The sequence below is a fragment of the Aristolochia californica genome, unplaced genomic scaffold (genome assembly GCF_029961685.1).
Source record: "Aristolochia californica isolate CCGP_79_NKW_82.1479 unplaced genomic scaffold, dmAriCali1.0.hap1 SCAF_4, whole genome shotgun sequence".
NCBI classification, from domain to species: Eukaryota; Viridiplantae; Streptophyta; class Magnoliopsida; order Piperales; family Aristolochiaceae; genus Aristolochia; species Aristolochia californica.
Window position 1 is genome coordinate 42,646,423 of NW_027182103.1, and position 23,267 is coordinate 42,669,689.

The 23,267-nt window shown below is 40.4% G+C and overlaps 2 protein-coding genes across 6 annotated transcripts in view; both read left to right on the forward strand.

Annotated features, from left to right (window-relative positions):
* The first annotated feature begins 170 nt into the window (after window positions 1–170).
* On the forward strand, window positions 171–5,022 carry LOC137962857 (uncharacterized). Of its 3 annotated transcripts, none has more exons than XM_068809966.1 (5): window positions 171–652; window positions 727–895; window positions 1,072–1,271; window positions 2,130–2,359; window positions 4,576–5,022. In XM_068809966.1, the coding sequence occupies exons 2-5, from the start codon at window positions 804–806 to the stop codon at window positions 4,852–4,854; spliced, it is 801 nt and encodes a 266-aa protein (XP_068666067.1). In that variant the 5' UTR covers window positions 171–652; window positions 727–803; the 3' UTR covers window positions 4,855–5,022. The 3 variants fall into 3 exon arrangements, with proteins under 3 accessions (XP_068666067.1, XP_068666068.1, XP_068666066.1); XM_068809967.1 differs by having other exon boundaries at window positions 733–895; XM_068809965.1 differs by having other exon boundaries at window positions 766–895.
* A 1,491-nt stretch (window positions 5,023–6,513) lies between these two features.
* Window positions 6,514–23,267, forward strand: part of LOC137962371 (transportin MOS14) — an 83,931-nt gene continuing 67,177 nt past the window's right edge. For all 3 annotated transcript variants that reach the window (XM_068809194.1, XM_068809196.1, XM_068809195.1), the window contains exons 1-4: window positions 6,514–6,991; window positions 8,177–8,275; window positions 8,402–8,626; window positions 8,848–8,967. In XM_068809194.1, the coding sequence (XP_068665295.1) occupies window positions 6,782–6,991; window positions 8,177–8,275; window positions 8,402–8,626; window positions 8,848–8,967 (654 nt within the window). In that variant the 5' untranslated portion in view covers window positions 6,514–6,781. The remainder of the gene's footprint in view (window positions 6,992–8,176; window positions 8,276–8,401; window positions 8,627–8,847; window positions 8,968–23,267) is intronic.

The window sequence follows — 23,267 nt, forward strand, 5'->3', positions numbered from 1 at the left end:
TAATTTGAACGTTTTCTTCTTTTCTGTTCGTGAATGTTCACTTCGTCCACTGGCTCTACATTATTAACTGAAAGGATAATACTTAAGATTTAGTGTAACAACTTATAAATTCATGAAACTAGTTGGTCAAGAGGTCGACGGAGAACGAACTATTAAAACCACTCAAATCCATACAAAATCAAAGACCATTTTCATCGAATTCCGCCATGAGTAGAGGTCTGCCTGAACGAATCTTTTCCCATTTCGATTAGAATAAATGACCCTCTTTATGAGTTCATCCGTAACGAGAGGGCAATTCTGTGGGTGGGAATGATCTTGTCTCTTCCTAGCAGCTGCTTTATTGCTTTGCCCAGGAAAAAAAAGGTGGCTGTGCCCTTCCTTCGTCTCCCTCGCCCAGGAACTCATGTTTAAAACTCCCCCGCTTCCAGTCTTTCAGACAAGAGATCGTGTTACATGACGTATCGCCCTCCCGCCCGCCCCCGACGACGGTGATGCCGCTGACGAAGAACACGTGCAACGAGTAGATGGTCCCACTCGGGGTCGGTGTCCGTGTCCTAGACTGTTTCCAACAAGACGAAGTTTTAATGCGGTCGTTGCGTCTATCGGTTCGATTATATTTCATAGTGGCGGAGAGGGCGTCGCCGGGTATAAGGTAATTTTTTTTGTTCTTTTTCTTTCTTTTTGGGTGCCTTGCTGATTGGTGCCATGAATTATTTCTGTTACTAGTTTCAGTTATAACATCTCCGTAAGGGTTCTCTGCATCAGAGGTTGATATTGCCGTGGACTGGGTTGCTGTTATCGGGATGGAAAGATCAATGAAGAGTGTGTTGATTACTTCTAATGGCGATGATATTTCGAAGAACATTGCTTACTTCCTGGCAAAATACGGCTGCAGGTATATTTATTTTGTGATTCTATGTATTACCTTACTGGGTAGTTTGGATCATGGAAGCTCTTTGCATCAGTTGACTGTTCGAGTATGAAAACTGTTTCTCAGAGTCTCCCCAAAGGTTCCAGAAAACAAAGGCTTTTATCTAATTTGTTTTCAAATTTTTATATTTCCGCGGATAGATTGGTTTTGATGGGCAACGAAGGTCCCCTCCAGTCTATTGCGAAGGAGATCATGGAGACGTTGAAAGGCAGCGCTTCGATTGACGTGATTGGATTGGATATGAGCGATGACAGGGCCGCAACTTTTGATGAAGCAGTCGATAAAGCTTGTAGACGTCTTGGGGCTCTAGACGCTTTTGTTAACTGTTATATGTATGAAGGTAAATCGAGGACCTTGCTTGTAGAAGTTTGAAAGTAGTTGTAGTTTAAGCAATTAAAGTTCTTCTCTTGTTTTATTACTGTTTAATCTTTTCCTTACTATGTTTCATGGTCGAAGATTTGTAACTTTCAGATTTTGAAAGAGTTACTATGAGAAGACTGAAATTTTATCAAGTAATATATAATCTGAAACCTTTGGAATCGTTAGATGTTGGTTGGATTTCACCCTCTCAAAGGGTGGAGGGCTTTAAAGCAGATAAGCTAAAAGAGTACACCGGATTTTAATTTACCAAGAACATGATATGTTGCTCAAAAGAAAATTGTCAAATGTCATTTTCTGAATATTATCTCTCATACTGTATAGCTCTTTTATCTAAATAGAAGGTCTTCAGTTCTCATATGTTGGTTCTTACATTTATGTTTGATCTCCATTTGAATTTGTTTTACTTTTATGTCATTAGACCAGTACTTTATAAAAAAATTTAGTGAGGAATCTGTTGGTTTGATCAGAAAACAATTGCCTTTATTGAATAAAGATTTATGAATTCTATATCGGTTTGCTAAAGTGATTTGAGGCTCATCATACATGAATAATTGTCTGACTGCTGCTGCTCATGCTTCTAGTGAAAAAGAAGTGGTGGGTTAAGCCATTGCAGGCTCTTGGTTGTAGTTTTTGGCTTTTAATATGGCTCTTACCCAAGAGAAAACTCTTATCCAATGATGGCAGGAAAGAAACTACAGTGAGCTTCTCCTTGTGGCACAGAGTGAAAATCTCACAAAAGTGGGGCATCCATGTTGAGACACTATGAGAAAATTTACTGAAAAGGGTAACTTACCAAGTTTTATGGTTTCTGAAACAGGGAAGATGCAAGATGCTCTAGATATGCCGGAAGATGAATTTAAAAAAACAGCACAGTTTCATTTCATGGCACCATGGTTTCTTACAATAGCTGTTGGCAAGAGAATGCGGGATTTTGGAAGTGGTGGGTCCATTATATTCCTTACATCTATTATTGGATCAGAAAGAGGGCTCTACCCTGGTGCTGCTGCCTTTGGTGCATGTTTGGGTGGAATACAGCAGTTAGTAAGAGTATGTCAATCCTTAAATTACCATTTACTTTGCAAATTCATTTTTTTGAATAATATCTTAGCATAAGATCTTTTGCAATGCACTTTGTATCCATCATTTTAATGCCAATAACAATGCTAGGACTTCAAAAGGTTATGTTTCAAAAAACTGTATTTGCATTTATACTTAAAAAATAATCTAATTGCAAACCCGAGTGAGTCAAAGTCAATTTTGACTGGATGCATGTGGTTTACTTATAATTGTTTTCTTATTATTGGGTAGTATATATTATGGTTGATTACTTATCATTGAAGGATAAACTTTGTACATGAAATTTCTCATATTGGAAACAAGCCATACTCAACTCAGTCAGCCTAAAGAGTATGGTAAATCTATATTCATGTAGCAGATGAACACTAAAATATGCCTTGTAGGCAGGATTTTCTTTCATTTTATGTAGACATTTAGTTGGATTTGAGACTTTTGGACTAGGAATCAGATGGATTGATTATTGGAGGAGAAAAAGAAAATCATTTTATACAATTAAGGTTTAGTGGTACATACAGACTTTGCTGTGATGGAAAGAGAAACCCACCAGTGCCAGACCGATCAATAGTCAGCTTTAGTGTCTCCTTTTTCTTGGTACCTAGAGCTTGTATAGTTTGGTAGTAGAACCAGAAATGGTAATTGATCATTCCTGTTTGCAATCAAAGTAATAATTTTGAATGTTTGCTTTTCATTTGTCAAGGTTTCAAAGGAGATGGGATCATGGATTTGGCTTATTGGCTCAATAGTCACATGGGGGGTTTTCAAATGTGAGGTCTTGAGTTCAAGTCTCACCAGTCACCTGCGTATGGGGTATAGTGTAGTGTGTTTGTGTGTATGTGTATCAACATTAAAAAAAAAAAAGCCATGATCGCTTGGACCTCTTGGCACAAGAAATCTCCGGACCTGTCCAAATCACTTGGCTGAGCATGAAGGAAGTCAATATGGTTTGGGTACTTTCTGAGAACCCTGGCCCAGTCTGGTCAGTTGCCACTGGCCACTTGTTGGGTGTGAATGAACTCGCCTGTCAGAGGTCTTAAGTTTAATCCTTCTATCTGTCCAAGTCAGTTTTGTGCTGTTTCACCTACCTTTGCAAGACAGGAATAAGACTTCAACCATTCACTTCTTTTTAAACTTTGTTATGTGTTAACTGTAGAAATTGTTGTGAGAGAGAGACTAACATTCTAGCAATGTCTTTTTTGCAAGAACATGGGAGGATTCTTTTATATTATGACCAAGTATAAATGTAGGACAACAGTATTTATCTCCTATGCTTTCTGGTTGTTCGAGAAAAAAATCTTTTCAGTTTCTGTTTAGTCATGCTTGGAATAGGATACATATAACACATGTTTATTGTATTATTTGTCAGTAATCACATCGGAGGAAACAGAGGATAGATTCTGTAGTTGATTTCTTTTGTTCTGTTAGCGTTTTACACTATGATTTCTTTTTGACAAGTTTTTTAGACATGAACAGGTGAAGATTGTTATTTCTTAAGCGTTTTGTTCATTCTCCAATTTCTAAAACTGTCTAAGAGAACAAAGGTAGAAGAACTTTCTTGATGTTCAACAAAAAAAATCTTTTAAGTTTCCATGGAATAGAATACACAGAACATATATTTAGCGCATTTATTGTCAGTATCCATACTGGAGAAAATAGAAGACTGATTCTTCTGTTGATTTCTTACATATATTTAACGCATTTATTGTCAGTATCCATGCTGGAGAAAATGGAAGACTGATTCTTCTGTTGGTTTCCTATGTTTTGTTGGAGTCTTAGTTTTAGAGTTAATTTCTTTTGGTAAGTTTTTGGACATGAACAGGCGAAGACACGTTTATATCCTAAACTTTTTTGTCCATTCTCTGATTTCTAACACTGTCTATGAGAACATGGGCTGAAGAAACCACATTTGGGGAAAAAGAAGATGTGGAGATTATTCAGTCTTGCTTGTTGTAATCTACTATAGAGTATGCCATCTTTGTGTTTCATACAAGAAGTCAATCCAATCTGCTAGCAAAATGCAAACAATTTATGTAAAAGAAGGCTGTTTCCAGAGAAGGGGAATAAGATTTTGTTGCAATATACCAGCTGTGGATCTTATGCCTTGCCTTCGTTTCATTGTTCTGTTAGCTTGCATTGGTTTGCCAACTGATTGAATTAAGTCACTCACATGTTGGATTTTTATTTTCTAGACGCTGGCGATTGAGGTTGGGAAATACAAGATCAGAGTGAACAGCATTGCCCGTGGTTTGCATCTTGATGACAAATTCCCATTGTCAGTCGGCAGGGAGAAGGCTAAGAAATCCACGGAAGAGGTGATGCCATTGCAGAGATGGCTTGATGTGGAGAAAGATCTTCAATCAACTGTTCTCTACTTGGTGGGGGATGAGTCTCGGTACATGACAGGCACAACTATTTTTGTGGACGGAGGCCAGTCTCTCGTAAGGCCCCGTATGCGCTCTTTCATGTGATTGGCATTCGGCACCGTTAGTTTATCTTCGTGAGAGTTCAGAATGGAAGACTTGCCAGGATTTCATTTCATTAGTCAAAAGTTTATGGACCTGAGAGCAGACAGGATAAATAGAGGCTGACAAGGGAAATAAAAGAGCCTTTTAATAATCTATTTGTTGTTCGTCGCATGTAATACCATGCGAATGGTTGCAATTGTTTGGTTTTGTTTTTCAATTCTTTTGAAGTTGTGTAGGCGTAAGAGATGGTAAATAATCTGACTCAAGCTGGTTGCATTTCAAAAAAGTGAAAAATTTCACTGATTATCCAAAAACTCCCTCTCGTCTATAAACTCAAATTTTTTCAAAATATCTTAAACATCTATTTGAATTTTGAGGCAACGCTTGTCTCATCGGACTACTCAGAGGCAGAACAGGATCCATTATATAATTAGTTGTATTGGGGGAATGGATAGAAAGAGAGATAGAAGATGAATTGGGAGAACAGAATAGAGGAGAAAGATAGTGCAAGAAGAGGGCGGAGTGTGTTCAAAGTTGTATCGCTAATCTTCCCCCTTTGTCATTTATATAATAAGTTCAAAGGTAGAAAGAGCTGATCCAATACGAAAAACCATTTGGTGCAAAACATGTAAAACACTATTTTAGCCATCCGATTAATGCTTATTGCAACTGTCCAGTCAAAGGCTATTGCAGTTGTCTGATCAATGGCTATCTCAATCATCTGATTATGATCAGATGAGAGAGCCGTTTCGCACCACATAGTTTTTCGTATTGGATCAACCTACAAAGGTAGATATTACATTAGTGCCTCTGCCCTAAGAGTTCTGCCTCTGCCCTAAGAGTTCATATAAAGAGTATGAAATAAAGGAAAATTACATCTGTGGCACTACCCTTCTTATCTTCTTAATGTTTACTTTTGTTATTAACATATATTTGAGTGAGAGTAATTTTCAATTACAAACTTCTTTAATGTCATATTTTCAAACATGTCTAATTAGATGTAGTAATTTAGAATATGACTTTATGATTCAAATCTAAAGGACAAGAAAGGTAACACTGGTAGAAGATTTTAATTGGAAAAATTAAAATATTAAAATACCTTTCTTATTTTTTAGTATTTTGTAAATATTTAATTTAAAAAAAAATAACTTTATCATGTCCTTGCCACTTAAGGGAGAGCAAGAAAGGTAGGGGATGGATGACCTCATTTCACCTTCTCCTTCTTCTCTTTTTTTGTGTGTGTGTATGTGTGTTAGATGAAAAATGGGCGGATATCTTTTCCTCCTTTTTTGTTGAAGATGGAAAATGAGTGGAGGAGGGAGGCCTCACCCTCCCCTCTTCTACATTTGCAGCAGTTTTTTAGCAACAAATGTTAAAAATATTATATACTCATATAAAAAATAATAGTTCAAATATTTTATATTTATACTCTCCCTCCCCTCTTCTACATTTGCAGCAGTTTTTTAGCAACAAATATTAAAAATATCTTATACTCATATAAAAAATAATAGTTCAAATATTTTATATTTAAAAATATTTTTAATAATTATTTACCAATTAGAATAAATCTGATTTCTTAATTTCATTTGTTAAATGTTAAAACGAATTAGGTTTTCCTCCGCGACGACGTCAACAAGTTTCTGGTAGTCTGGGTTTGGGCAAACTCGGCTCGACTAGCCTGAGCCTCTGCCATCGCACGGCATTGCCAATGCGTAACTCGTAGCTCGTAACATTCCCTCCGCCCCAAAAAGAGGCTCAATCTCCGATCCTCCTCATCCTGTCTTCTTTTCCGTGCTCTCTTCTCACGCCCACCACCTGTATGTTGCGTAGCCGTTCGATCGACTGAGGCGAAAGCCTTCCGATCATTTCCAGGCGTCGCGTTCTCGCATGATCGGTTGATTCTCCCCGTTCTCTCTCTTGCTCTCGTTGGATGGAGCTCCAACTGAAGGTGGCGCAGGCCGTCCAGGTTTTGAACCACGATTCCCAGTCATGCAACCGAGTCGCCGCCAACCAATGGCTTGTACAGTTCCAGCAGAGCGACGCTGCTTGGGAGGTCGCCACCTCTATCCTCACCTCCGATCGGCCTTTTCACGTCGATTTCGAAGTCGAGTTCTTCGCTGCTCAGATTCTCAAGCGGAAGGTTCGTCCACCGTGCATTCGTTCTTGCTGTATCTCATTTCGTATATTTGATTATAGAAAATGCTTAAGTTGCTTGCTACTGTCGTTCACACTCCCGAGATTATTGTTGCTTAGTTTGAAGCTTTTTCACCTCTCCCTTTTTTTTTTTTTTTTCTTCCTAGAATACCTTTCTCCCTTTTGTATGCTTCCTACACCGGAATCTTCCAATTTTCCTTCAAACATAGTTGGGTGGGATTTTCTGATCGAATGAAGATAAAATATAACAATCGGAAACAGAGAGTAAATGAGATGACACGGGCGCCTGACGATGGGCACCATGGAAACTCCGTTTCTTTTCTGTTCTGGATGTGGGGGAAAGTAAGCTTTGCCGGAACATATTGTTCTGAAATTAGTCAGAGTGCTTCCTTCCTTCCTTATTGTCCTTGCACGAAACTGGTTTTGTTTTCTCTTATATCCTGATGTTCGATCTGCGATTTTTCAGTCAAACAGTTTTATTTTAACGTGCAACTCAGTTATGGAATCTAGTTAATATGCTACGGTAACGTAAGTATTTATTGGTCGTGTTGGTGGGACGTCTTGGAAAATTCTATGAGTGGTGAATGCGTCTTTTTTGGAAATAAAACCCATAAAAACTGCACTAGCTTAAATGTGGATGGCAGGAGTGGAACTAAGGAGGAACTGGTTATGTCTTAATGCTTTACCTATTGAGTTAGTATTGCCGAAATAAGGTTATGTTTAAAAACATCTATTTCACTAAAAAATTCCCGCTAGACTTTATTGACTTTTCTCTGTGCCTACGATTGAATCAAACTATTGCCTATTCGTGTTATACTTCGGGATATGCTTACTTGGGGAGATTTGGAAGCTTCTGGGACATTTTTAAAACTGCAGTGAACCTATCGACTTTTCCATTTATATAAATGCATACGTATGTATGAAGAATCACCTGAAATAAATGTAGTCTACTTGTGAAAGTATTAGAAAATATACTGCTTTAGGATAGGTAATTGGTCAGAATGAATAATATTTTATTGATGGGAGTACAAGCTTCAGTACCATATTTGGAAAGCAATTATAGTTTTGCCATTTTTTTGTGGTTAATTTACATTTCATTTCTCAGTTAGCTTGTTCTTGCTTATTTGATTATTCATTCGGTATCTTCAATTAATATATCTGCTGTTAACAGATCCAAAATGAAGGATACTACTTGCAGCTGGGAGCAAAAGATGCTCTGTTGAATGCTTTGCTTGTTGCTGCAAAGAAGTTCAGCTTGGGCCCTCTACAGGTAGTATATCTTGTTGGTTCATTTGTATTAGTGGGGAAACTTTGAGAAAAAAAGGATTTTTATCATTTAATGAGGTAGCAAATCCTCCTGGTGGTACTAATACAAGTTTTTCTTCTCATGTTACAGCTATTAACACAAATCTGTCTTGCATTATCATCACTCATACTCCATGCTGTAGAGCATAAGCAGCCCATTGATCAGCTATTTTCTAGTCTTCACCAATTGCAAAGCCAGGATAATGGTAACAATGCAGTTCTGGAGATGCTTACAGTCCTACCTGAAGAAGTCATAGAAGATCAAAACTCAGATTGCAACATCAGTCCAGCTCGTAGATGCCAGTATGGCCGAGAGGTTTGAAAATTTTTAACATGAGTTTATACCTGTTTGATGTTACAAATTTATTATTTCTTTGTTGGTGTAAATTACTAGAATTTTTTCTTTTCTAGGCATGCGTTATTTATAGTAAGTGGATCCAATTTGACCTGATTGAGAAAGTACGAGATGAGGAAAGGAAAAGGAAAATGAAAAGGAAAATTGAATTTAAAATGGTACCGTACTGTCTTTTTATGCAGCTTCTTTCGCACACTCCAACCGTTCTTGAGTTCCTTCTACTTCAATCAGAGCAAAGAGTTGAGGATGGCGTTCAAGTTCATGATAGGAACCGCAAAATTTTGCGATGCTTGTTGAGCTGGGTAGGATACTTCACACTTGGTGTTTAGGCTATTTATTGTCTTTTTTGTTGATAGCAGTGAGTTTTTTTGCCTCACCTTTGTCACTTACAAATATTGAAAGTTTACAGTTGCTGGAAGTTATACCTTTTCAGTTAATAGCTAGCTCTTGTGGGTGGTGATCTTATTGGTCAACAATGGCTATAGTTACTCGTGGTACACATGTGCTGTTTGTATGAGAAAATGCCAAACAGATAGGCATCAGATAAATTTAAACACTGTACTCTGATTCTGATAGTGAATCCATTGTAATAAATTAGGATATCTAATGTTGTTTTTCTTTTCTTTTTTTATGTTGAAAGAATGTTTAATGTTGTTTGTATGTATTATTGTTACTACAAATTTTTAAAGAGGCAGTTGCATTTATTTTGCTTATTATTATTTGACTCAAGTATTGCTTTTTGAGTGGGCTTGCGTATTGGTCCGTTAAAGATTATACAGATACAAGAATATGAATGCTCATTGACTCAAGCAAGATACATCATGATATGTCCAAAAGGATAAACAAGCAATTGTAATGTAGATGAGGTTTTCATGATCAAGGCAAATGGAAATTGGACTGCTTATGGGGCCAATTTACCTTGAAACTATGAACAAGGTTTACATTTGATCCAGTGCTGTTGTTATATGCCAAGATTAATGCCTATATTAGTCAGTTCACTATGTCTTCCGACTCTGAGGACTATTCAAGCACCAGATTATGAGAAGAGGACAAGCAAATCGTTTAGTGACACTGGACTGAAAGATTCTGTTATCCTAGGTCTTATGGTTATTGATTTGAAGACTTTTAACAAAATATTCCTGTTGAATCTGCAGAAATATTGCTACATCCAGCAGCTTGGTGTTGCTCCAAAAATGGCTGCTGAGATTCTGACCCCACCCTATTCAGCCAATTGTACAATTTTTCTATGATACGACCTGCTTCTTTGAAGCATCTGTGTATCAAATCATCAAGCTTGGAGCCCTTTTGTTGGGTAAAAGCAGCTAATTAAAAAATTTATTTGTTGGCCCAAAAAAATCTAATCTGCAAAAAAGGGAAAAACATAACATCAATCCCTTTGTCATCAGTATTAATTGTCAAACTTCAATGGCTGTTGTTCTTGGATGTCATGTTTTGAACTTAATCACAATAAGCTCTTTATATGTCGGCCCTCACTGTATTGTTTAGTTGTCTCTCCCAGCCTGTTAAAACTTTACCCTTGATTAGCTTGATAAGTGATTATCCTCTTGGAAAAGGAAACTCATTTCCATAGTGGTTACATTACCTCTTTTAAATCCACCCTTGCTGTTTTTCCAGTTATTTTTTCTTTCTATAATTGCCTTGCAAGCATGATTATTAAAATTGAGGCAATGGTGCACTTTTCTTCAAAGAGGATCATCTATCACTTATCAGGGTTTAATATCATATAGTAAGTCCGAAGTGGTGTTTTTTTTTTTTATGAAAGTGCGTATATTGATAAAAGAGAGAATTACAAACCTAGTTAAGGGCCTGGCTCCACAACAAAGTGTTGGAGAGACACACCCGCCTTAGCCTGAGAGTCTGCTAAGTGGTTAGCAGAGCGTGAAATGTTTTTCCACATACAATTTAGCCCAGAAAGTAAATTACAGATTTCCTTGAACATATCCCAATGTCGCCCGGGGGGTGACCATGATTTGCGCACCAATTGATGATTACTGCTGAGTCGCCTTCAATATAGAGTGGGCTAGAGAGATGGCTGGAGAAGACCTTGAGCCCGTGCAGAAGTCCAACGAGTTCTGCAGTGGTAGAGTCTGATCTGCCAATGGGGCCAGCATATGAGAAGAGAAGTTCGCTATTTCCATTATGAAGAACACCACCGAAACCTGCAGGACCAGGGCAGCCTAAAGCGCTGCCAATAAAGTTGAGCTTTATATATCTAGGTATGGATATGATTTTGGTCCAAGTATTGGGGGCTGTTGGTAATAAAAGGATCCAGTTTATGGATATGATTTTGTAAGTTAAGTGGCCTTGGAGGTCAGAAGCTATGGAGGAAAACCTTTTCTAGAGATTATCAGTTCTCCGAGGACATTTGGGCTCCAAGGTTCTGCTCCTTGATAAATTGCATCCCATTTGGAAATCTATTGGTAAGCTAAGGTTAACTTTCTTCCTGGTATTTGTTTTCATGTTTGCTCCAGCCTTAGTGATATTAGGATCACTAGCTCTATCTCTGGTAGTGGTGGGGATTGTCATTTTTATTGGAATCTCTTGGACGAGGAAGTGATTAGCAATTTCAAGTTGTTGCTTGCTCCCTACTTTGGATTCTCTTATTTACCATGGTTTCATTCTATGCTATGTTTTTGGTCCTCCTAATTTCATTCTACAGCCACTTGTTTAGGAGCTTCTTGGCCCCTAAAGGGTTTCTTTTTTTCTTGGTGTGCTGTTTAGGGACAATATTTGACTTCATGGGTCAATTGAATGGGTGAGGAAGACATCGTGAGGTCCAGCTTGTAAGCTCTTCAACTTGTTAAATGATACTGTGAACCACCTCTTGTGCATTGTTTGTTTTCTCTCTAGCTTTAGAGTTCTATAATCAGCAGATTCAAAATCTGCATTTGCCCTCCCTTCTCGTCAAGAAGCCTGTTGATGAATGGGAGTATTCTCTGGAGATGTCTTGGCTATTGTCCCTGGTGCATCTGCTACTAGAGGAACCAAGATACTTTGTTGGCAGAGTTAAATTTTAGTGGAGATGTTTAAGATTGCATTTTGCTTCCTTTCCCATTTATCTTTAGTTGGGCTGCCTCTGCTCTTTACTTTTTTTTGTGGGTTGCCTCTCTTTTATTCCTTTCTCTTTACTTTAATTAAATCATCCCAACAATAAGTCAGTTGATGACTGGTGATGGAAAGCCTAGAGATTACATAGATGATGGTGATTAGGATCTTTGGCAATGTCACTCCCTCCAATGGCATGCTGGTGGAATTCTGTTGATGTGGGAAGACAACTCGGTTGATATGGTTCAAATTGTTACAGGAAAATTCTCAATCACGGTGAAGCTGCTGGACCATGATTCTAGGAACCAATGGTGCTTTGCTGGAGTCTATGGCCCCGTCCCCTCCCCCCCAACCCATAGGATACTGGCTAAGACATGCCTTTTGGAATGAACTATATGGAACCGCTCAAAACTGCAGTCTCCCTAGGCTGCCGTTTGAGAATTTTAAAGCTATATGCTATTGTAATGAAAGGTCCCCTCCCTCTACTAGAATTACCTCCTCAATGAGAAACTTTACTGATTTTATTGGGAGCCACGAACTTGAAGGAATCCCACTCTCAGGGAAGACATTTACGTGGAGCAATGGTCAGGGGAACCGCAGTCTCACCAAGCTCGACTGTTTTAACCACAATGCTCTGGCTCAGACTATATGAGGATTTTACCAGCAGTGTTGAACAAAGCAACATCTAGTCACTGGCCTGTATTGCTTGACATGAAGGTTGAGAAGTGGGGGGTTTACTCCTTTCGTTTTGAGAATTGCTGGCTCCTTGATGAAGGATTTAGCGATATGGGTAGCGATTGGTGGTTTTGAGCTAATGTTGTTAGTGGCCTGGCTAGTCACCTCAGTGTCAACCTCAAGCATCTAAATTTGAGCTGAAAGTCCTGGTCCAAACAATGATGCATTGCTGATACTACCCACTGTGCAATCTTCTATCCCAAATTTCTGCCTTTGATGAGGTTGAGGAAAGTAGAATTCTCTCCCTTGTTGAATTCTCTCGTAGGATTGAATTTTCAAGTGACTTACAAAAACACACTCGTAGCGAGCAAGTCCTTTGGAAACTAATGACCCATTTTAAATGGCTAGCTAAGGGGAACAATAAAAAAAAGCTCTTCCATGCCATAGCCTTTGTTGGATGTTGATCTAACCGAAGTGCTTGTCTTAATATTGAAGGTGAAGTAACTTGGATAAATCTCTCGTTACTAAGGAGCTTCTAAGTTTTTATTTAGGGCTGTATACCCAGGAGAGAATTTGCAGATTGGGGATTCAGCACTTGCGTTTCAATCAGGTTTCTACTGCATTAGCATATTTGATAAAGCTTTTGTTGATTTTTGGGTTGAGCCTGGTTCCATCCCAAAATGTGTAGTCACTTAGGAGGCCCATTGTTCAACTTTATAACCCATTAAATTTTCTTTTAATTTTTCAATGTGGGACTTTTTCCTCTAATGGGGCATAAACTCCTACCTTATGAAGCCCGCAACACACAAATAGCCTGGGGAGCACAAACTGGGCCTTTAGCCTACACACACAACCTACTCTGATACCGTATTGGATTTTTTGGTTGAGCCTGGTTCCTTCCTAAAATGACTAAGCCACTTGCCTATTGCTCAACCTTGTAACCCGTTAACTTTTCTTCTCATTTTCCAGTGTGGCAGTTTTTCCTACTCAACAACTTCCTTTCTTAGAAAAGAGATTGCCATTGCGGCGACCATAATGCCCAATGACAAAGCGTTAGGCATGACGGCTTTAATAGAGAGTTCTACAAGCATTGCTGAAGTATAGTTAAGGAGGAGCTCTTTGCTATTGTTTGAAGTTTTTGCTCTCATGAAATCACTTGCAAGGCCTTGGGGGCTCCTTCATCGCCCTTGTGCCTAAGAAGACCCAAATTGAGACCCCTAAAGACTTCAGGCCTATCTGCCTCATTTCTAGCGCTTATAAAATCATTGTTTAGATCCTTGCTTGTTGAATGAAGGTAACTTGTCCTCAAATCATCCATCAAGGTCAAAGTACGTTCATCAAGGGAAGAAATATTTTGTATTCGGCTATTTGTGCTCATAAAGTTATTGATCATTTCTAGCAAGAGGGGAAACCTATGCTAGTCCTTCAACTTGATCTTGAGAAGGCATTCGACCATGTTAGTTGGGGATTGGTAGGCTCTATGCTTTGGTCATAGCTGCTTTTCACGATCCGGAGCTACCTATCAATGACCTTTTACTGCCTTCTATCATTGGGACTTCATGTGGGTTCTTTGAGGTGACAAGAGGAATTTTGCAAGGGGATCCCCCTCTACCTTTCTATTCAACATTGTTGGTGGGTGTCTCTCCTTCTCGGTCTATGCAACAAAGAAGATAGGATGGCTATTCCCTGTCTTCGAGGCACCTGAGATGGATATCCCCATTTTACAATTAGTTGATGGCACAATTTGTTTTTGTGATAAAACCCTCAGTAAGCAATGTGCCTCAAAGCCTTACTTCACCTCTTTAAGATTGCAATTGGATAAATGGTTTACTGGTCCAAACAAGTGATTGAATTTTACTTGGAGGCTGGCCTGGTTGATGCAGTTGCTAAGTACATGGGGTGCTCCCATTCTAACCTCTCAACCGCCTATCTTGGGCTGCCTTTCTTCTCTAGTAGACTTGACAAAATTCTTTGTAAATGTGAAAAGTTGAATGCTAATGACTTGGAAAGGTAGGCTCATATTTAAAGCGGATAGGCTGGTTCTCCTCAATTCCTGCATTGCGGGTCTACCCAGCTACGACATGTCATATTTGCACTGTTTAATGAGTACTGTAAAATGTAATGAAGTTCTCAAAAGGCATTTTCTTTGGAGGGGAGCTCAGGATGGATTTAAGCACCACTTAGTTGGCTGGAAGGAAGTTTGCAAACCAAAATGCCATCGGTGGTTTGGGAATCTAGGCTATTGGGGAGATGAACCATGCGTTACTCCTTAAGTGGTTCTGAAAAATTTAACAAGAACAAAGATATGAATTGGAGTCGGATCATCACCAAGAAGTTGGGGTTGGAGTAGGTGATGGTTGGGGGGAAGTGCCCGCTAGAAGCTCTCTTTTTGAGAATGGATGATTTTATTAAGAGAAAGAAAGCAGAAAATAAAAATCAAGGGAGCAAACCCCTAACAACAACAGGTTGGAGGGTAGCCCCTTGCTTAACAAGTACATTAGCGGCCGAATTGGTGGATCTCAGAATGTGATTCCAAATACAATCAAAGTGTGAAACAATATTCATAATCTCAAAGAAAACATCCCAGTGGCGCCACAAGGGGGCGGAAGCATGAGTACACCATCCAATCACTACCTTGGAATCTCCTTCAATGTGAAGAGGGAGGGCCCTTGTAGTGGTCGCGAAAGATGCAAAACCCGTTAAGGAGGTCATGAAGTTTAGCAGTCGTCGAATCCAAAATATCCAACAAGCCCGCAAAGGAGATCAACTGATTACTAGAGGGGTCATTAATAACTCCACCAAAGCTGACAATCCCGAGATTACCGAGTGAAGAACCATCAAAATTAAGCTTGAGGAACCTGGACCAAGGTGGGGACCATTCCATAACAATGGGGGCCTTGAGTGAGTATGTAACTGAGCCAGGCAGTGCTAATTACCCAGGGGAGAAGGTTTTCTTAGTGAGCAACCAAGAGAAAATGTGCCTTGAAATATTGTCAACAATTTTCTCCAGGGATTCAAACTTGGCATTGAAGCGTCTACGATTTCGTTTATTCCAAAGTCCCTAAGGAATGAAAGTATTACAAGTAGAAATAATCAATTTCCCCATCCCTGGAAGAGCAGAACCAAGAAGCATCCTACTGGCAGGAATCAGATATGGAAGCAAACAAAATTGTAAACCGACGCGGCGAAGAATGGAGGTCCACACGAACCACAAGAAAGGCACTACAAGAGGAGATGGCTGACGATTCATCCATCGAGTTGCATAGCGGGCAAAGGAGATTAATCGAGGGGTGACCTCTTCGTCTAAGAATATATGTCGTAAGGATCTTATTGAGGCAAACACTCCTCATGAAGAATTTGATCTTGGGAGGGGCGCAAAGGTGCCAAGTGAAGGTAACATCGTGTTCAACCCTGTGGGAGTGCCACCCTTTGATGTAGCAGTAAGCAAAGGACACGGAGAAAACACCGCTCTTATCGGGCCACCAAATTAACTTGTCTTGCGCATGAGAAGATAAACGAATCGATTGGATTGAGTCCAGCAGCCAACTAGAATCTTCCCCCAATTAACCTTCTGCCTAGAGGCCAATTCAAAAAGGCCCAACACTGCTTTGATTTTTCTAACACCTTCCATGGTACCAACCCCAAAGATGTTAGTGTCGTTTGGATACTAAAGGATGGGGATATCGAAGGCCGGGTGATGACTAGTAGGGGCCAACCAACCAAGCTCCTTATCCGAATAAAATATGGAAGATAGGAATTCTGCCACTATGTTGAAAAGAAGCGGGGAGAGGGGGTCTCCCTGTCTCAGCCCTCTCATGCCTTTGAAATAACCGCAAACTGTGCCATTGAGGATGAGCGAGTATGACGCCGAGCACGCACAACTTCTGATCCAAAATCTCTATCTCTTGCCAAAACCCATACGATCCATCAAGTCTTCCAACATGTGCCAGTTGTCATGGTCAAAAGCCTTTTCTAAATCAAGCTTGAGGGCAATCCGTGGGTCTTTGGAGTGGTTAAAATAGTCAATGAGCTCGTGAGCGGTCATGGTGGAGTCAAGAATGTTCCTCCCTTTGAGGAACGCGCCTTGCCCGCAGTTAGGGGCGGCATCGAGCCGAACCAAGCCCGAACCTGCCTATGTTCGAGCCGAGCTTGATTTAAATATTTCGAACTCGAGCCGAGCCTCGCCTCGAGCCTCGCCTCGCCTCGAGCCGAGTTCGAGCTCTAACATACATTTAAAACTTTTCAAAAAATACATGCCAAATAAATTGTACATAAAATTATGCATACATTTTACATAAAATTGGGCATGACCTCTACATAAAATTGTGTATGACCTCTACATAAAATTGGGCATGGCCTCTACTTAAAATTGGGCATAACCTATGTACATAATACCTGCATAAAATTGTCTAAACAAGATATTAACTGGATCCAACAAGGTATCCATCATACTCTGATTTTGACTAACCAAGTTAAGAGGTCATTTTCCAACTAATAAATACAAAGTTTTTCTTAATATATAACTGTGGGACTATTACCACTAACACTATCTCCACATATACTCTAGACAAGGCCAACACATACCCCTTTGGACATGTTTTTCTTCCTAACACCTACCAAATCATGTCTCTAGGTACACTTACCATTCACTTTCTATAAACAAATAAAGATTTTGTAGGTTCTTCCTCTTCCCTGATACCTCCTCGTAAGTTGTCTTGAAAAGAATGGAGAAATCCTGTCAATAAAGGAGAGAAGAATAAACTACTGAACCAACTCTGTTCACCTCTGATTTGGTTGAATAAAGGGTAGTTCAGCACTTTGCTCTCTATCTTTGTCTCTCTGTTCTCACCATCTCTTTCTCTCTATCTCTTTATCTCTCTATCTTTGTGTTTATATTTCTATCTCTCTATCTAAATATGCATCATATTTGATGTTATTCTTTGCATGGAAGAACTATGTTGGAGTATGTATATTGGAGAGAAAAGGGGCATTATTGTGACATTATATTCTTTTTTACTTGTGTGATAGGGTTTAGGGGTCAATCTGCTTTCTCACTTTTCCTGCGATAGCTTCCCAAAGTCTCTCTTCTTCTCTCTTACTTTCTTCTCCTTTCTCTCTCTATCTCCTCACTAAATCTAGAATGGTACAAATTTAATAGATGCTAATATTAAGTATATTCTTTCACAGGTGATAGAAGATGAGTAGAGGAGTATAACCTCAACACCTCCAGTTGATCTTATAGCTTCTGAAATCATTGAGATTGCTTTTGCACTTGCCTGCGATTTGGCTAGGATAGCTTCGGCTTCTCCTGCAATGTTCATAATTTACATGGCAGTTCAGACAAACTTAAAACAAGAAAGACAAGGAAATGAAGCTAGTGACCAAATGTTACAAGTGCAAGTTGCTTTCGTGAATTGAGGATTATATCCTTCACAAAGTTCATTCTCTTTCCAAATTTCCCACTACTCAAAATGTGATAGAGGATATCTCAAAAGTAAAAGTTATATGTGGAAGCATGACAACATAAAAATCATCCAAGCTACCAATTAGAAGTCTCACACTTTTGACAACTTAATTAAGTGGGTTTCAGAGCCATCATACAGAAAAGTAGTAAAAGGCCGTATACATGATACAATAGAATTACAGAAGCACTGACCTGGTACATCCTGTTCTGAGTGTCTGGAGAACAACCATAAAAATTTATAGACGGAGTAGTGCCAACATATGGTCAACAAGTCATTTTATTAATGTCATTTAGAATATTTGCCATGGCAACACCTACATTCTGGATAATCTACTCGGGAGATAGGGACTAAATCTATAAGCGATGTCAGAGAAGATTGCCAGACCCAATACCACAACAGTCCGTTAAGCTTTTTTTCAATGAACAAAACCATGTAGAAAAGACAGTCATATAAAGGGTCACTAATGCAAATTTACTGTTGCCCTTCATTGCCTTATCTTTACAAGATGAGAGTACACTTACATTAAAAGTTTAAAGCATGACTTGCGTTCTTGCACCATGCAACCCCCCTTGCTTCTGTTGTGCCCGAGGCTCTCAATGATGTGTTTTGCTCTTTGAAAGCACTAGAGATTCTCCCTTGAAAAGGTGAAGGAAACATGCAGACGTGGTGAGTTAAAACATTAATACAAAACAATTAAAACGCAAAACACAACAGAATGGTAAGAACTAAAAACTTAAAAATCAACAGTAGGGATTACTTTTGAAAAATAAGTAGGAAGGATCTCCTAAAACAACATCAGCAAGAGGCATTCGTCCGATCGAAGATTAATAATGGAATACAGAAGATAAAAATGAAAACAAAATCAGTGTTAGGTCAGCGATGAAAAAAAAACAAGAAGATTATGAATAAAACAATTTACCTCTTTTCGTCACTTTCGTCGATGAGGAAGAATTTCGGAGGAAGAAATCGAAGAGGAAAAAATGGGAGACCGAGATTGAGATTGAGAGTTAAGGAATAAATCTCCACATTTTTGCTAAATTGCCGCCTGACGAGTGACGAAAGGCGATCTCTATTCCCTGATTCCTGCTGAGAGAATGAGAGCGGAAGATCAATCGACCTCCCGCTCGGCGCTCCTGCTCAGACAAATCTCCCAAATCCCCGAATCCCCGATTTCCCGAAGTCCCCTCTCTCGACTCTCTCCCCAAATCCCGAGCCACTCATTAAGTTAACGAGCTGGCTCGTGAGCTTTCGAATCAAACCATGATTCGGTTTGAGCTCGACTTGTTAAATTAAGCGAGCCTTATCCAGATCTCGAACTCAGTTCGAGATCTAGATAAATCGAATCAAACCGAGCCGGAATCGAGCGGAGTTCAAGATCCAGATAAATTGAATCGAACCGAGCTGAGCTCGAGTTGCTGGCGAACCGGCTCGGTTCGATGCCACCCCTACCTACAGTGGATATGGTTGGGAGGAAAGCCTTGAGTTGGTGTGCAGGACAATAATCTTATATGTATCGTAGATGAGACTAATTGGTAGAAAATCCCCCGGTTTGTCCACATTGGTCTGTTTTGTGACCAACATGATGAAGGAAGCCCCAATGTTGCGGAATGTGATGCTCTTATTATAGAAACCTTGAATCATAGCAAATATATGCTCCTTAATAATTGGTAACACTCTTTTGAAGAAATTCCCATTGAAGCTTAGCCATGCTTAACACTGCCAGTTCGACTTCACCATGAGAGAAAGGAGACTCCAGAACGGACACAATTGTTGGGGAGAGGCGGGTGAAATGAAGGTGATAAATTTTTGGTATATTGTAGCATTCTTCCGAATACAAATCTGTGAAGAACTGAATCAATACATTAGTAATGGAGACCCTATCCGACGTTACCTCGTTATTGGATACATAATGGGGTAATTTGGTTGGATCTCCTCCTCGACGAGGCGAGGGCATGAAAAAACTTAGTATTTGCATCCCTTTCCAACAACCATTTTAACCTAGCTCTTTGTTTCCTTCGAATCCTTTCTTGATGTAAAATTAATTGCAAATTGGATGAAAGAGAAATGTGAGTTGAAAATTCCGAGGAGGGCAAATACCTTTGCTCTTTCATTGAGTCCAGATCGGCGATCCGAGAGAGAAGAGAAGCCTTCTCGGCACCCAATGAAGCACGACGGCTAGAGGACCACTCCTTGAATTTCCCTTTAAGAAGCTTTAGCTTTTGAGTGAAAACCCACTCCAATCTACCTTTGGGTTGGCAATTTGACCACCAATCTTTGATAAGAGGATCGAAAATTTCCTCCAGCAGCCAAGAGTTTTCAAAACGGAAAGGGGAAGGTCTCCATCTACCAAAAGAGGTGGCTAGAAAATGATTGGACCCCACCTTATTGAGCACCCTATCCGACACATTCTCATATAATTGAAGCCAATCCAGGCAAGCAAGAAAGTGATCCAATTTTGATAGGATTGGGCGCTGCTATTTGTTTGTTCAAGTATATGTCTTCCCAGAAAGAGGGATGTTGTCCAACCCGGAGCCTTCGATGAAATCAGCAAAACTCCTCATGGAAGAGGTGATGCCAGTCGCTAGAGGTTTCTTCTTGCTTGCGGAATCGAATAGCATTGAAGTCCCCCACATAGAGCCAAGGCGAAGTCTAAAGCTGATTAAGTTCTGAGAGTTCATCCCAAAACTAGCACCTCACACAGTACCTCATAGGACCATACACTCCAGCCAAACACAAAAGTCTACCAGAGGTGCGAACGCGAAGGTGTAATCCCAAAGAATAGAGATCCTCCTTGATGCCTAGAGCATTGAAACAAGTGGAGTCCCATAAAATTATTATTCCACCCGAGTGCCTGATGACATTTACAACCACCCACTTTATCGAATTATAGTTCTAGATCTCCATTGTGAGACAATCAGTCATCATTAGGCACTTAGTCTCTTGAAGCACCACAGTAGAAGGCTTAAAGTGGGAGAGAAAACGAGAGATAATGGCTCTTTTCCGAATTAAACCGACTTCCCTGACATTCCATGAAATTAAACCGAGGTCAGCTTCGGGTTGTTGGGGAGCAGCATTACTGGGTTTGCCATGCAGAAATGGACGGTTCTGATTTCATCTTCTTTGCTGGTAGGTGGCCAGAATGGGGGGCAAAGGATTATCAGTGTTGGGAACAACCCCAGTCGTGGATTCCGAATCCGACTGTTCGGGTTTAGGTGGGGAATGTGGAGGGGATGTAGATGGGAGAAACCATCTCGTCAGTGAGGTGAGAGGTGTTAGTGATCTTCGAAGTGTAGTTAATTATCTAAGTTTGGGCTGGGGTTGACTTTGGCGGGGCTGTGTAGAGGTCTGCCAAAGATTGGGTTTGCCAAGTGCAGAAGGATGCAAAGTCCATGACAAGGGAGAGAGAGTTTTCACCTTGGTTAAACACGTCACAGTGCAGTGTAGGATTAGGGCCGACTGATGTGGCAGTCGGAAGTGGAAAACAGATGGAGGTTTTTGTAGAAGGGCGGGGGTTGCGAGAGGAGTGAGGTTGAAAGGGGGCATCTGGCACGGGATAGACGGTAGGTTCAAAGGCTTTGGTTGTGGTGGGTGGTACATTAGTTTTGGTAATTGGGCTGGCAGAGAGGACAAGTGCTGGTGCAGGACTGGTTACTGTAAAAGCCGAGTGTGCAAAATGTGTTAGGTTCATAAAATTTGAATTCGAAGTAGAATTTGGCAAGGGGGTGGATGAGTCCGAGGTGGCCATAGAAGTACTGGGATGGGTGAGGCAACTTGGATGAGCGATGACTTGGTGCAATGGTGGGGCCGAGGTTGGGGTAGAAGAGCGTCCCTCCCGCCGTTGAAGCATCTCTGGTGACCATTTTGTACTCATTTCACCGAAGGAAATCTTGATCTAGAAAAAATTGCCCCCCACAACAAGTTTGAAGAAAGAGGAGCTTGTCTATAGAGATGTCGGGACGATGAAGATCATGGCCACATCTAGCCTGTTTTTGCAACTTGTGTCTTCCGCCCATTTGATTGGCTTACTGAAAGATTGGGCGATTCGGTTGAGAGCATCGTCTGACCAAAGTTCTGCCAGTAGCCCCCAAAGCAAGATCCATTGGCCGAGGGAATAGCTTAGAGGAGTTTCAAACCATTCTGAAATCGAGCCTATCCAGTCATTCTCCATTAAAGGGACATGTAATGCAACATCTTTTTCCGCATGAGAATGAAAGAAGAGAAGCCATTTTAGAGGGTTCCAAAGAGAAACTCTAGGCCAGTAGTCAAGGGAGAGGTGATCATGGAACAAGGAGGTGAGGGTGTCTCTTTCCCAGTTGGCAATCACTGGGAGGGGTTGCAGGTGAGGTTTTTGGGGGCGTCGGAACTGTGTTTCTGTTTATTGGTACGAAAGAGAGGATGCTGCTGCGGAGAGTGTCCCAGCTGAAAGAGGTTCCAAAATGTCCAGGAAAGTAAATTCGAGCCATGATGAGACTTCCTCTGCTCTGAACAATTTTACATTCCCTTGCGCCATTGTTCCTGAATACCGAGAATGAAAAGGAGATCGCACCAGTGTTCAGCTCTCTCAGTCTCGAAGCCGAAGCATCCTTATCGGTTATGTCATCGAAACATCGAAGGAAGTCCATCGTAGCTGGCTTCGAAATCGAAATGAAAGACCTTTTCTCTCCATTTCTGATTGTGATTCGAAGGAAAAATCCATTTCTGTTTGTGATCAAACCCAGCGAGAACTTTGTGTTTCCAAATTTGAAAAGATGCTGCGAAACATGATGGTTCTCCTTCCTGCTGGCCTTTTGATTAAGAACTTTCGTCCACACTCCTTGATCCTCTGCCGTAATTGTTGTGCCTTTGTCATCGTGTCCTTGCTGAGATGATGATGAGCCTGGATTTCATCGTTAGAGCAAAGGAAAGGTACATCTGTTGTCATTGTCGCTGGTTGGTGAAGTCTGCCATCGACACCTACCGTCAGCGGCGAGAGAGCCGGAAATGCTCTCCGTCCTCTTGTCGCTCCATCTTCTCTCCTGCTTTGAAGGATCTTCTGCATTAGAAAATGTGCTCGTATGCCCTCTAGAAGCTCTCTCCCCTTTAGTGTGTGCTATTCAGTCTCCTAGTCAAATTGACCAAAGGACTGGAGTTCTCTATTATTAGAGGTGACACCATTCGGTTTTGGGAGGACTAGTGGATTGGAGATGGACCCTTCATGCTCACTGAACCACTGCATTACCACTTTACTATGACCCGGTCAATGTACATCGAAAGTGCTTTTTGGGTTGATGGGGATCAAATTAATTGGGACTTCCACTTAGGAAGCGGATTGAGCGATTTGGAAGCAGGGGAAGTCAGCATTCTTCTCTCTGATCTTAATGGAATTTGTGTCAGACATCATGTGAGTGACAAGATGT

Coding starts and splice junctions, on each gene's coding strand:
- LOC137962857 (XM_068809966.1), top strand. CDS start 804: ATGGAAAGATCAATGAAGAGTGTGTTGATTACTTCTAATGGCGATGAT. Junction 896..1,071: donor CTGGCAAAATACGGCTGCAG/GTATATTTATTT, acceptor TTCCGCGGATAG/ATTGGTTTTGATGGGCAACG. Junction 1,272..2,129: donor TAACTGTTATATGTATGAAG/GTAAATCGAGGA, acceptor TTTCTGAAACAG/GGAAGATGCAAGATGCTCTA.